General features: G+C 44.8%; 3 protein-coding genes across 3 annotated transcripts in view; 1 reads left to right on the forward strand and 2 right to left on the reverse strand.

The window, feature by feature from the left end:
- LOC138043268 (fibroblast growth factor receptor 1-like) overlaps positions 1-15,000 on the forward strand; it is a 60,024-nt gene that overhangs the window by 34,595 nt on the left and 10,429 nt on the right. Inside the window, exons 9-10 of the mRNA XM_068889460.1 lie at positions 11,037-11,107; positions 14,148-14,188. Of these exons, the coding sequence (XP_068745561.1) occupies positions 11,037-11,107; positions 14,148-14,188 (112 nt within the window). The remainder of the gene's footprint in view (positions 1-11,036; positions 11,108-14,147; positions 14,189-15,000) is intronic.
- Positions 2,136-9,968, reverse strand: LOC138041829 (uncharacterized). The gene has a single exon (XM_068887510.1). It carries the CDS (start codon positions 8,184-8,186, stop codon positions 2,136-2,138), a length of 6,051 nt encoding a protein of 2,016 aa, XP_068743611.1. The 5' UTR covers positions 8,187-9,968.
- On the reverse strand, positions 11,524-13,859 carry LOC138041830 (platelet glycoprotein Ib alpha chain-like). Its single transcript, XM_068887511.1, has 2 exons — positions 13,469-13,859; positions 11,524-11,825 (listed from the first exon to the last, which is right to left on the reverse strand). Exons 1-2 carry the CDS (start codon positions 13,857-13,859, stop codon positions 11,524-11,526), a joined length of 693 nt encoding a protein of 230 aa, XP_068743612.1.

Here is a 15,000-nt window from a genome sequence, read left to right on the forward strand (position 1 = left end):
TTTAGTGAACATAGTTTTGAAATCCAAAGAAAAATAAGATTTGATTTCTTCGTCATAGGGGCACTTTAAGCAACTTGTTAAGGCTTCCAGCTTGTCCTTGTGTTTTAGGATGCTGAGGTGTGAATTTCTTGTGTTTAAACTTTATTTCCAATGCAAATGCCTCTAATTTGCCTATTACATGTAGGTGAATGGTAGTCCATTGTTGGATTGGACTGTCTTTGTAATTCTAAGGGTTGCAAAGATCTTGTGCATGGCCTTGATTTATGTTGAGCCAACCAAATTTTATGATACCCTGAGTATCACACATTTACGATACATGTGTGACAAGTGTGTACTCTCTCTCTCCTTGGAAATGAGCTGCAGAAATCAATCACTGGTTTCCCAGGGTTTGTATCTTAGCTGGTTGTGTGTGGTGTGTTTGTAGCCATTTCATTGTCAAAGCAAGTGTTCACTATAGTTTTTATGAAAGTGTGCATGACTGGAAACCAGGACCTAAAATTTGACATGACATTGTTTCCTTGATTTTGCGGCTTTTGCCCATACCATGCTTCCTTGCTTGTGGGCTATACAGACAATCTTATGTCTCAAGGTTTCGAGGGGATGATTCTACCAAGATGCAGAATCAGTCCTGCTAGTATGCTTGGATAAAGGACTGGAACTAGACTTTGTCGAGGTCTTTCCAGCTCTAGCCCCCCATCTGAAATCAGTGAACCCCTCTGCCATTTGCTGACTGAAGACAACACCTGGGTATGGAGAGAGCCTTTGAACAGATTAAGACAACACTGACGTCAGCAGACGTATTGGCTTGCTATGACCCAAAACGACCAACTGTCATTGCAGCTGACGCCTCTGTAAACGGTCTTGGCGCAGTCCTCCTCCAGGTGCAAGATGACGGAAAACGTAGCCCAATAAGCTATGCATCAAGATCCCTCAGTAATGCCAAAAAACGCTATGCTTTTATCGAGAAAGAAGCATTGGCATCACTATGGGCATGCAAGAAGTTTAGTGACTATGTCGTAGGCATGAATTTTGTTCTAGAAACTGACCACAAGCCCGTTGAAACTCTATTTAACAAGACTGAGCTGTCCAAGACACCATTACGTATCCAGCGTTTCCACCTCAGGTTGATGAGGTTCAGTGTCACGGTTTGGTATGTGCCTGGGAAACACCAGCTAACTGCTGACGCACTCTCTCACGCACCCGCTGAAAAACCCAGGCAGATGGACCAGCAGTTTGTGGAAGAGTTGGAAACCTTTGCGGCCCAAACAGTGCCAACACACTCCCAGCAGCAACCCAGCGACTGTCAGAGATACGAAAAGCTCAACTTGAGGATGAAGAATACAGGCAAATCAGGACCTATTGTATTCAGGGTTGGCCAACATATATGCCACACCAACCTCTACTGTGTCCCTACTGGGAGAACAGGGCCCATCTGACGCTTACTGGTGACTTGCTTCTATATGATGAGTGCCTGGTAATTCCAAGATCTATGAGACTGGAGATACTTGACAACAATCATACAAGTCGTCTCGGCATAATGAAGCGACAAGCTAGAGCTCGCACATCAGTATGGTGGCCAGGACTCTCAAATAAAGCAATACCACTGTCCGGGCCAGACATTTGAAGCGGCAATTAGGCGAGGATACCACAAACATCCTTCAACAACACAACGAGTTTAATGACAATGTAGTCAATCTTTGACATTATGACAACCAGCGATGTCGACCTTTCATCTGTATTACTACCTTTGACAAGCCGTAAAAACCTAAGAAATATGACAAACATTAGCTAGCGAATCGGAACTAGAAACGGAGACTATCCAGCAACTCACCATATGATGAAAGACGGCATAAGCAAACACAATTCACAACTAAGCGTTCTTTCACGAGCGTTTTCTCCACGTGCGATTTTGAAGAGCAAAATTACTGAAGTATTATGGTCTACATGTACGTCATTTCCATAGAAAAAACCGGAACCGCGGAACGGACTTAACATTAACGATTTGTTGAGGAATAGCCTCAACATCCCGGGGGGTAGGGCTGAGCAAACCCGACAACTAAGAAATTTAAACTTAGCCTAAGTGTTCAGCGTTCAGGTATGTCAATTTCACAGCGTTCACATCTTCCCTCTGTTAATCATGTTGCTTCTTCGAGAAGGCACAACTTTGTCACAGGCCGAACAAGTCTCGAGCTCTTCGTCTTCACTTCTGCTGTACGCACACACAGGTCTTCACCCGGAAACACCCTTGTCACACGGCCTAACAACCAGCGGGACCTCGGCACGGTGTTGTCCACGACAAGAACCAGGTCATTCACTGCTAAGTTCCGTTTGCTCAGTAGCCACTTGTGGCGCTGCTGCAATGTTGGAACATATTCTCGAATCCATCGAGACCAGAAGCAATCAGCAATGAATTGGGCGTGTCTCCATTGTTTGTGCGAGTACAGATCTTCTTTAGCGAAGACTCCGGGAGGCACGAAGAGGTTTCGGCGTTGTAGAAGAAGATGGTTTGGGGTGAGCGGCTCTAAATCATTGGGATCGTCACTGGAAGGACAAATGGGACGACTGTTCAAGATTGATGTAACTTCTGCAAACACTGTACGCAGCGTCTCCAAGCCAACTAGCGCACCCTGACTACCGAGAACAGCCCTCATAGCTTTCCTGACACTTCTTATGAGCCTTTCCCAAACTCCTGACATATGGCTTGCAGCAGGAGGTTGAAAACGCCACTTTGGCAGCGGGCAACTGTACCATTCTACTTCACGAGAATGTAACTCACTCTTAATGCGTTCTTCGTTCAAATCCTGAACCGACAGGCGAAGTTCCTTCTCGGCACCGGTAAAATTTGTGCCATTGTCCGACCATATCTCCTTTGGGCAACCACGAACTGAGATGAATCGAACCAAGGCTTGGATGAACGTGTCTGTTTCCAGCGAACTGACATCTTCAATGTGTACTGCTCGGCTGTTGAAGCATACGAATATGCAGCCATACACTTTGACTGTACTGCGGCTTCGTTTAACGTAAAACGGTCCGAAAAAATCCAGACCCGTGTACGTGAACGGAGGCTGGTAGGGTATTAGCCTTTCTTTGGGAAGATCAGCCATAACCTGTTGGAGAGGAGGCGCGTTACGTTTGCGGCAGCTCAAACAACTACTTAGGATCTGACGCACGAGAACTCTTCCCTTTAAGATCCAGAAGCGCTGACGGATTACGGATAGCACATGTTCACGACCTGCATGGCCCAGGACATGATGGTAGTAGCGAACTATTAAAGCGGAAACGTGATGGGACCTTGGAAGGATCATTGGGTGTGCGGCCTCAAAGGCAATTGGGGCCCGGTGAATTCTACCGCCAACACGTATCACATCATCAATTAAGATAGGACTGAGATTGGCTAACTTGCTGTGACGTTTCACTTGCCTGCCTTCCTTTAAACACAAGCACTCCTCGAGGAAATGCTGGCGCTGAACTAACCGCATGATTTCTCGACCTGCTTGCTGCAATTCCTCCAACTTGAGTGTACTTGACGTGAGATACTGACGAGTTTCCTTTCGAACTCTCTTCACAAAACGTAGGACCCATGACATAACTCTCAGTAGGCGGGACCACGAAGAATAGCGTTGCAGCGAGAGGTCAAACTGTGGTGCATATGAGGTAAGCATAACAGTCGATGACTTCCGTACTTCCACATCGTCATCTTGGAGATCCTCTACTGGTACATTGGGCCATGTATGCTCAGGTTCCCAAAGGAACTTGGGACCCAACCACCAGCGACATCCAGCGTGAAAATACTGAGCACTAACACCTCGTGATCCATCATCAGCCGGGTTTATGACACCGGGAATATGATGCCACTGTCCTGGGGAACTTGTTTCATGAATTTCGGCAACACGGTTAGCGACGAAGGTTTGAAAACGCCTTGTCACGTTTTTGATATACTGCAAAGATGTCATTGAGTCGGACCAAAAGAAGGTTTGACCCACTGGTAGATCAAGTTCCCTTAATATTATCTTGCTCTGACGAGCTGCTAATACTGCGGCTTGAAGTTCAAGGCGAGGGATAGTCCACTCCCTAATTGGCGCATTGCGAGTCTTTCCCATAACAAAGGAACAATGAATCACTCCTTTCTCATCGGCGAAACGCAAATATGAAACTGCTGCGTAACCGCGTCTGGACGCGTCTGCGAAGTTGTGAAGCTGAACAGTTGATGAGTTGCGAAGTGACTGAACCTTGTAACACCTTGGGATGCCAATGGTGATGACACGTGGTAGCTCCTCTAGCCAACGTTGCCATTGTGAGAGGTACGGTTCCGGAATTTGTCGATCCCAAGGGAGTTTATCTCTCCAGAGTTCCTGCAGCAGAATCTTAGCGGAGAACACAAAAGGCGAAAGGAATCCTAGCGGATCAAACAGCGAACTAACTATGGAGAGCACCCCTCGCTTAGTAGGCGGTTTTCCTGATTGTGAAGCTTTAAACTTGAAGGTGTCAGACTGGGCATCCCAGAACACACCCAATGCTCGCTCTAATGGTAACTGATCTAGATCCAAGTCTAGCGATGGATTTGCTCTCAACTCTGGTGAGATAGATTGCAATACTTCCCGGCTATTGCTCGCAAACTTCGTGAGACGGAAGCCTCCTTCCTTCAGCAACTTGGTTAGGTCCGATGTCAGATGAACAGCCTGTTCTGTACTTGGAACGGACTTTAACACATCATCAACATAGAAGTTTCTACGAACTGTTCTGATGACTTCAGGCGAGTATTTTCGTTCGTTGTCTTGTGCTGTCATACTTAAAGCTTTGTTGGCGCAACAGGGCGAGGACTTTGCACCAAAGATGTGGACCAGCATCTTATAGTCTTCTGGTGTGTCATCAATACTACCAGGCCACCACAAGAATCTCAGCGCATCAGTGTCACTTGGCGTCACATTGGTCTGGTAGAACATGCCCTCGATGTCTGCGGAAAAGGCGACTTCTTCTTCACGGAAACGAATTAAGACACCAGTGAGGTCATTGGTAAGACAAGGTCCTTGCAAAAGCTGTTCATTTAAAGATGTGCCATTGAATCTTGCGGCCGCATCAAACACTACCCTCACTTTACCTGGCTTGTTGGGATTTGTTACCGGATGATGGGGAATGTACCAAGTGATGTTACTGACTGCGGCAACTTCCTGTTTGTTCAGCTTTCTAGCATACCCCTTATCCACACAGTCTTGAATCACATCTCTGTACTTAACTTCCAGCTCTGGATCACGACGGAAGCGCCTTTTCAGGTACTGTAATCTTGCTTCAGCTAGAGGTCTGTTGTAAGGCAGTACAGGATTGTCATCCCTCCACAGAAGGCCCATCTGGTAATGGCCATCCAGCAGGCTAATCGAGTTGTCAATAAGTTTTAGGGCTCTTCGATCTTCTACCGATAATGGTTTGGTTTCAGACCTCGCAGTGCCATAGGATTCAATCTTCCAGAATTCCTCGAGCTGGTCGTTCAGGGAAACATCTTCACTACTGATGAGGTTAACCTGTCCCTGGCTGTGGGACTGTAGATTTGAGAAGCCACCGAGTATGCTCCAACCAAGACAAGACTTGATGGCAAGCGGTTCATTTCGGTTTCCCTTTCTTACATCAAGAGGTACGAAGACTTCTTGAATGTTAGTACCTAGTAGGATGGAAATCTTCCTCCTTTCCACCTCTGGGAAACGCACTTCCCGTAAATGTGGCCATTGCTCTAAAGATTTTGACAACCTTGTATGTTTCAGGGGAATAGTAAGATCCTTTACAGCCCATGCAGGGTTAACAGCAATCACATGGTCGTTCTGGCTATCCAATGATGCAATTTTGAAGTTAACCTTCATACCCCTTTCTTCAACATCAGCACTGTTCACTGTCGTGAGAGAAAGCTTACTTAGTGTTCCTTCAATATTTAGCAACTTCACAAGAGAAGGGTCAACCATGGTTATGTCAGACCCTGAGTCAATTAGACCATACGTTGTGATTTGACGGCCAGAATTGCTTATCACCTTCACTGGAATAACTTGAAGTAGCACCTCGGAGGAATTGACTACTGGATTGACTGAATGTGCTGAAGTATTGCATGATGTACCTTGGTCAGCCAACGAGTCCTGGTTGACTTCATTATTTTGACTCACAGTTCCCGAATCAACTACTTCCTTTGGTTCATGAAAATGTAACAACGTGTGATGTGCCTGTCCACAGCCTTCCACTTTACACCTGATTGTTGACTTGCATTTTCTTGAGTTGTGTAGAGATGAACTGATGCAGTTAAAACATATTTTGTGCTGCCTGACAAAGTCATTTCTTTCCCTCGGAGATTTGGATTTAAATGCCTCACACTGGTACAGGCGGTGGGACTGGCAACACATTGGACAAGGCTCACCCTTTGCGGCTGTCATGTTAACAAAAAAGGCGGGTTTAGGGGTCACAGGCGGCTTGCCCCTAGACTTGAATTTAGAAACCACGTTCTCACGACTTCCAGCACTGAAGAAAGGATGGTTCAAAATAAAGGCTCGCTCCCTGAGGAAGTCCACTACATGCTTGAAGGTAGGCATCGCATGACCTTCACCCTCTAGGCGCTTTAAACGTTCAGCAAATTTGGCTTGCATCCACTTAGGAAGTCGCATGATGACTTTCTCAAGGTTGCCTGCATTCATTTCATTCAAGTATCCCATTGACTCTAGGATATCATAAGTAACTTGAACCATGTCTGCGTATTGCTGCAAGCTGTCCTTGTCATTAGGTTGTATAACAGGTCCTCTAGTGAGAGATTCCACAGACGCTCTCACTACTTGAAATGGCTGACCAAATCGGTCCTCCAACGTCCTAAGGGCCTTTGCCAAACCACCTGGCAATGGCTCGTACCGCTGAACTGCAAGAAGCGCAGGTCCCTCTAGAAATTGTAATAGACGAGTCATTTTGACAGCATCATCAAGCGGTTTTGTCTCCACCAGTTGCTTGAACCTCTGGCGAAAGGCAGGATATTGTTGAGGCGATCCATCAAACTTCTGGACTCGCACATGAGGGAGATCATGAGAAGCACTTATCCTTTCCATTGAGGACATAATAGCTGTAAGGCTTTCATTGACAGCTGCACTAGACATGTTAGGCATGACTGTAGATGGCGTGACCGTAGGCGGTGTGACTGAGGTCACAAAGGTCAATGGTTGGCATTCCCCTTGGCAATCACCTTTGACAGGTTTGGGCACATTACTCTCATGAACAGTTGGCTTAAGCTGCATTTTTGGAACCACAAGTGGATCACTAAAACAGATTCCTCCCGTAGCATGCATGGAGGTAGTAGCTGCGGGGTTTTCTACTGCAGGCGTAGACGTGAGAGGTGGGTTCATAACTGACACAGGTGCAGGAGTAAAGCTACTAGAGATCACTGAAGGCAAAGAAGCGACTGGAACTTCAAGAGGTTCCACGAGTTTGTCCTCTGGGTGAAATTCTTCAACTTTGGGAGACCACTTAATACCATCCTTTTCATTGGTCAGTTCAGACATTTCTTGTTCTGCCAGGAAGGCCTCTAGTTTGGCTAGTTCTGCCTGATCTCTTGCGGCCACAACCTCTCTTGCGGCCTCTAATTTGGTCAGTTCAAGCCTATGTTCAAGTTCCAATTGCGTTCGTTTAATTTCCATCTGGACTCTTTTCACTTCGAGCTCAACTACCCTTCTACTTCTTTCTTCAGCTTGTTGTTGCATCAATGCTGCCCTCGCAGCTTGGACTTTAGCTTCACGGGCTTTCGAACTAGACACACTTAATCTCGAGGCGTAACTTTTTTGGGATTTCACAGATTCCGGCTGGGAATGTTTTCCTTTCTCCATTATTTCTTCAGACACTTGATTATTGTAAAATTCGGCAGCATCAATAACAAATCGCTCAATCTTAGCGTTGTAATCTTGTACTCTTATGCGTTGAGTATCACGGTCACTCAAAACACTCTGATATTTTTCACAGGAAGTGTCAAGCAAATCATCATATTTATCACAGCATGCACAATACTGCTCCCATGCGGTATTAAGTTGTATTTGTTGTGTTCGTACCTTAACAACGTTTCCAAAATCCTTAACACTTTCGTCTAACGCATTACACACCTTTGTGATGGTTGACAAATGTCCCCGACGAGATCTATCCAGTGACTCTAACCTTTCGTAGAGAATTCCACGTTGCGACATGACACAAATCTTGAACAACGGCGGTTTCCTCTAATGAATCGGCGATTCTCCAGTTGAGGTCGTAAACAGCGTAAATAAGCACAAATTCCACAGCAGGAGACGATAAAGCATATGGTTTTTACACTAATGTCCGGGCCAGACATTTGAAGCGGCAATTAGGCGAGGATACCACAAACATCCTTCAACAACACAACGAGTTTAATGACAATGTAGTGAATCTTTGACATTATGACAACCAGCGATGTCGACCTTTCATCTGTATTACTACCTTTGACAAGCCGTAAAAACCTAAGAAATATGACAAACATTAGCTAGCGAATCGGAACTAGAAACGGAGACTATCCAGCAACTCACCATATGATGAAAGACGGCATAAGCAAACACAATTCACAACTAAGCGTTCTTTCACGAGCGTTTTCTCCACGTGCGATTTTGAAGAGCAAAATTACTGAAGTATTATGGTCTACATGTACGTCATTTCCATAGAAAAAACCGGAACCGCGGAACGGACTTAACATTAACGATTTGTTGAGGAATAGCCTCAACAACCACCTAGATCCTACCTCGTTAAGACTGCCGCGAACACAGTGAGGCGTAATTGGTCTGCGCTAGTATCCATTGGCGGTACTGCAGCTGGTTCAAAGACAGTCACATCCCACGACAGACCAACTGACATGATACTAAACAATGAAGCACCTTCAGTCCCCCAGACACCCTGCGAGGTTTCCACCCCTGTGCCAGAGGATTTTTCAGCTGGATCTTCAACACCTCACGGAGCAACAATGGCAACACCAGCTCAAGAGATTCACCCGAACACTGTGGATTCTCCACCGGGCCTTTCTGTCGATGGAAATCCAGGACAGCCTATATGTGCTACCTGCTCAGGAAGAATAGTAAAGAAACTGCAGCGTCTGGATTTGTAAACAAACAAATTTTTTTTTTTTTGGACATTAACAGTTACATGTTGAGTTGACTCCCTTAACTTTTTGGTGGGGAGATGTAGTATTAGGTGTTCATTGTAACGACTCCCGGCTTGCAGTTGTTGCTAGTGCCCTGTTGCATGTTGGGGGCCATGTGCTCAGAGAGATCCGCCATTTTGTATGTTCCATGTCATGCATTTAAAGACCGAGTATATTACAAAGACTATCAACGAATAATTTTCTGAACAAAATTGGACTTGTGCAGAGCGGGAATTGCTCCTTCTGTCAACGAGAGACAGAAACATTGTTACATCTGTTCTAGGAGTGTCCAAAAATTCAATCCTTCTGGATTAGTCTGTCCTCGTGGCTGTAATTATACAAGGTTGTCACCAAAGAAAGAATCTTAAAAATCGGTACAGCTCTTGGCTTCAAACCTGGTAACTCAGAATACAAACTACAGATTAAATTATTTTCGCTTCTTACTCTTTTTTGTGTTTTTAATTTTGTTTTAAATTTTTTACAAGTTAACCAAAAAAAGAGGTGAACAAGCAAGAAAACAAAAAAAAAAAGGACAGCGGCAAGCAAAAGGCAAAAAAAAAACTATATTTCTTGACCATTTTTTCCCCTTGGGTAAAAAGTTACAGTCAAAGCAAATAAACAAGCAGAAAGAGGTGTTTCATAAATGTATAGAAGGTATTTATATCTCATATTCAATTTTTTGGATTGTTTGGAGACTCGGGTCTGAATGCTTATCTATAGCAGAAATACTATATTTGGCTGTGTAAGCTGAAAGAATGCCCCCAAATCTACCCAACTTTCTTCGCTATCTCAAACACATCAATGAAATACGCAGAAAACAAGATCAGCACTAGTAGACAGAAGAAGTGGGCGCCTTTGAGGTTTTTCTTGACATCAGTTTGTTGACTTGGTCCTGGTCCCTTGAAAAAATTGAAATTTAAGTAGCCAACACAACAGCACTATCTTTATTTTGTTTTACTTCTTTTTTTTTTTCTTTTTCCTTTGGTTATAAATGTCTTGGTAAATATAGATGAAGGTCAAAGTGTTGCGATGTAAGCATAATGCATTGCGTTTTTTAAGTAGTAATTTGTTGAAGTGGACATGTAAGTCTAAATAAATAAATAAATAAATAAATAAATAAATAAATAAATAAATAAAACCAACAAAAAGACTCCAGAGAATGGTGCTGCAAATACAAAGGTATGACTTAACAGTTACAAAGCTGACATGGAAATGCTTCTTGCTGACCCATTCTCAAGGCTGAATCCCCTACCAATTGAAGTATCATTAGACCTACAGGCATTGTGCCTTTTGTGTGATACTCTGCTGCCAAGTTTGACATTCTTAAGCAAGACATGACATCCGATCCTGAACATCCCCTCTGGTTGACCAAAGAAACAAAAACAAGTTCCAGCCCAACTGAGGAAGTGCTGGCCTTATCGCGATGAACTCTCTATTGAGAATGGTCTGATTCTCAGGGGCAATCAGGGTGGTTATCCCAGAGTCACAAACAGGTGACGTCAGAGAAAAGATCCATCAGGCTCACCAAGGTGGGGAGAAGTATCAGCTGTGAACAAGGTCACGTTTATGAGGTCAGGGTGCAGAAATGTGAAATCTGTCAAGAAAGCCAAAATGCACAAGCCAACCTAAGGAGACCCTGGAACCACACGAAATACACACTAGACTGTGGCAGGTTGTTGCAACTGATCTGTTTTTATGGAATGGAGTCCCTATATCTTTGCTCAATCACCGTTCTCCCCTCGGCTTGCTTGCGTGACCAAAGCGACTGGTTCGACTAACTCAGAAGGGACTGTGAGCAGTCTAATTTCAACATGACACATTTTATGAATGCCATAACATACATGGTTCGTACATGCATAATTGCTCATAGGAAATTTGTGCTTTTCCTTAGGGACGCCTACCAGTAAAGTGGCTTGCTGTTGAGGCTTTATTTGACCAGCAATACACAGTAAAGACTGATGTGTAAGTTTTCAGGGTTGTCTTTGTTCATTTCTATTAGCCTTGTATGGTAAAGCAGGCACATGAAGCTTGATGTAAACCAAAAAAATGGCAATCTGTGTGTAAGCGTGAGATGTTCTGGTTGAGACCATTGATAAAGTTATTCATCTATTAAAGTGCCTTTTCCCACTATGAAGATCACAGAAGGCCAGGTGAAAATCAAGATTTGGGAAGTGATATTCCACTTTTTTCAGAAGCTAGTGTGGATAATAGTAAAGTATTGATGAAGGGTTTGGAGGTGACTCAGAGAATTGTTGAAAGGACGACCTTCTAAACTATGACAGGCATTGGATGGGTAACCACCTAGCAAACCTGGCCCGTGCAGGGATTTTCGTAAAGGGTTGTTTCCAACTAGTTGTGGCACAACCGCCACAGCCATCCTAACCGACTCCCACAACCTCCACGACTCCCACATCCTTCACAACTCCCACAACCTTGGAGAGTTGGAAGTTGTGAAGGTTGTGGGAGGTGAAGGTTGTGGTGGTTGTGGGAGTTGTGGGAGTTGTGAAGGTTGTGGGAGGTGTGGAGGTTGTGAAGGTTGTGGGAGGTGTGGGAGTTGTGAAGGTTGTGGGAGGTGTGGAGGTTGTGGTGGTTGTGGGAGTTGTGAAGGTTGTGGAAGTTGTGAAGGTTGTAGATGTTGTGGGAGTTGTGAAGGTTGTGAAGTTTGTGGGAGGTGTGAAGGTTGTGGAGGTTGTGGGAGTTGTGAAGGGTGTGGGAGTTGTGAAGGTTGTGGAGGGTGTGGAAGGTGTGAAGGTTGTGGGAGGTGTGAGGGTTGTGGAAGTTGTGAAGGTTGTGGAAGTTGTGAAGGTTGTGGAAGTTGTGAAGGTTGTAGATGTTGTGGGAGTTGTGAAGTTTGTGGGAGGTGTGAAGGTTGTGGAGGTTGTGAAGGGTGTGGGAGTTGTGAAGGTTGTGAAGGTTGTGGGAGTTGTGAAGGTTGTGAAGGGTGTGGGAGGTGTGAAGGTTGTGGAGGTTGTGAAGGTTGTGGGAGGTGTGAAGGTTGTGGTGGTTGTGGGAGGTTTGAAGGTTGTGGAAGTTGTGAAGGTTGTGGGAGGTGTGAAGGTTGTGAAGGTTGTGGGAGTGTGAAGGTGTGGAAGTTGTTAAGGTTGTGGGAGGTGTGGAGGTTGTGGTGGTTGTGGGAGTTGTGAAGGTTGTGGAAGTTGTGAAGGTTGTAGATGTTGTGGGAGTTGTGAAGGTTGTGAAGTTTGTGGGAGGTGTGAAGGTTGTGGAGGTTGTGAAGGGTGTGGGAGTTGTGAAGGTTGTGAAGGTTGTGGGAGTTGTGAAGGTTGTGAAGGGTGTGGGAGGTGTGAAGGTTGTGGAGGTTGTGGGAGTTGTGAAGGTTGTGGGAGGTGTGAAGGTTGTGGTGGTTGTGGGAGGTTTGAAGGTTGTGGAAGTTGTGAAGGTTGTGGGAGGTGTGGAGGTTGTGAAGGTTGTGGGAGTGTGAAGGTTGTGGAAGTTGTTAAGGTTGTGGGAGGTGTGGAGGTTGTGGTGGTTGTGGGAGTTGTGAAGGTTGTGGAAGTTGTGAAGGTTGTAGATGTTGTGGGAGTTGTGAAGGTTGTGAAGTTTGTGGGAGGTGTGAAGGTTGTGGAGGTTGTGAAGGGTGTGGGAGTTGTGAAGGTTGTGAAGGTTGTGGGAGTTGTGAAGGTTGTGAAGGGTGTGGGAGGTGTGAAGGTTGTGGAGGTTGTGGGAGTTGTGAAGGTTGTGGGAGGTGTGAAGGTTGTGGTGGTTGTGGGAGGTTTGAAGGTTGTGGAAGTTGTGAAGGTTGTGGGAGGTGTGGAGGTTGTGAAGGTTGTGGGAGTGTGAAGGTTGTGGAAGTTGTTAAGGTTGTGGGAGGTGTGGAGGTTGTGGTGGTTGTGGGAGTTGTGAAGGTTGTGGAAGTTGTGAAGGTTGTAGATGTTGTGGGAGTTGTGAAGGTTGTGAAGTTTGTGGGAGGTGTGAAGGTTGTGGAGGTTGTGGGAGTTGTGAAGGGTGTGGGAGTTGTGAAGGTTGTGGAGGGTGTGGGAGGTGTGAAGGTTGTGGGAGGTGTGAGGGTTGTGGAAGTTGTGAAGGTTGTAGATGTTGTGGGAGTTGTGAAGGTTGTGAAGGTTGTGGGAGTTGTGAAGGTTGTGAAGGGTGTGGGAGGTGTGGGAGGTGTGGAGGTTGTGGGAGTTGTGAAGGTTGTGGGAGGTGTGAAGGTTGTGGTGGTTGTGGGAGGTTTGAAGGTTGTGGAAGTTGTGAAGGTTGTGGGAGGTGTGGAGGTTGTGAAGGTTGTGGGAGGTGTGAGGGTTGTGGAAGTTGTGAAGGTTGTAGATGTTGTGGGAGTTGTGAAGGTTGTGGAGTTTGTGGGAGGTGTGAAGGTTGTGGAGGTTGTGAAGGGTGTGGGAGTTGTGAAGGTTGTGAAGGTTGTGGGAGTTGTGAAGGTTGTGAAGGTTGTGGGAGTTGTGAAGGTTGTGAAGGGTGTGGGAGGTGTGAAGGTTGTGGAGGTTGTGGGAGTTGTGAAGGTTGTGGGAGGTGTGAAGGTTGTGAAGGTTGTGGGAGTGTGAAGGTTGTGGAAGTTGTGGGAGTGTGAAGGTTGTGAAGGTTGTGGGAGTGTGAAGGTTGTGGGAGGTGTGGAGGTTGTGAAGGTTGTGGGAGTTGTGAAGGTTGGAAAACTAATGAAAGCCAATGGTAAACTGAAATATTTAAAAGAGGCGATGGTTGTTGCCGTTGTGCCACAACTGGAAAGTCTATTACAAAACATGGCACGTTTGATTTTATAGGATAACTCTATCATAAATAGCCGTTACTTCAATGCATAAGCCCTGCTTTTCCTTGCTACCTGATCAAGCCCTCCAGTTCGTTCAAGCCTTTCATTCCTTTGGTTGTTGAAATGTTGTTGTCTTAAGGTTTTATTAGAATATGTTTCAATCATGAAAAATTCCCGTTGAGATTGTGGTATAAACATACTTGGATATAAAAACTAAGAAATTAGAAGGATGACCAAACTTTCATCACTGAATCACAGAATAAATATTTTCTTATGTTTTAGCTGGTCATTTGGAATTCTTTTGTGGGAGATATTCACACTTGGTAGGTGCTTTATGGTAACCATTGGGACAGTTGTCAGAAAAATCATTTGGAAGGCACAAGAACTAACAATATTTAATGTTGCTGATAAATAACAATATTAGAATATCATTATACCAAGTGCAAAGTAGACTTAATCGTTGAACTACAGTATACAAGTAATTGCCAAGCTCTACATGGACGATTTTCCTTTAATGTTACTAGTCGCCTGCACCCTGGAGATCATCCAGCTAATAACAAGCCGGTTCGTTCATGAATGTATCTGCATGAGTGGTTAGGTTTGAGGATTAATGTCACAACGACAGAGGTCATGTAACAGCCAGCCCTGACAGAAGTTATGAGAACCACTTGTTGCCATCAACAATACACCACTGAAGCGTAATAACAAAATTTGGCGGTGTTGCATTGAACTGAACAAACATAGATGACGCAATTACTCGGCACTTAACCAAGGCAAGCAGTGCATTTGGGATGCTCAGATATCTGAGGGACAAGCACAGTATCAGATTAAGCACAAAAAATTGAAGTATATAAGACAATGCCAATTTGCTTTCTCCCCTCGTAAGTGGCTGCAATTTATAGATTGCAAAGATCTTTAAATGTGTTATTTATAAATTGCTGAACAACTCTTGTGACATTTCTTTTACCATTTGATAAAAAAAAACAACACAAAATATAGAAAAAAAATGTACTGTAAATAGTAGTTTACTCTTGGTGCCCCGCACACAAAGTTGAGGTGACAAACACCAGGTGACTGTAAGGGACACCTAACACATGCAAAGTAAAACTGTCAACATTGGTCCTGACAGATGCAA

Source organism: Montipora capricornis, chromosome 3, assembly GCF_036669925.1.
Source record: "Montipora capricornis isolate CH-2021 chromosome 3, ASM3666992v2, whole genome shotgun sequence".
NCBI classification, from domain to species: domain Eukaryota; kingdom Metazoa; phylum Cnidaria; class Anthozoa; order Scleractinia; family Acroporidae; genus Montipora; species Montipora capricornis.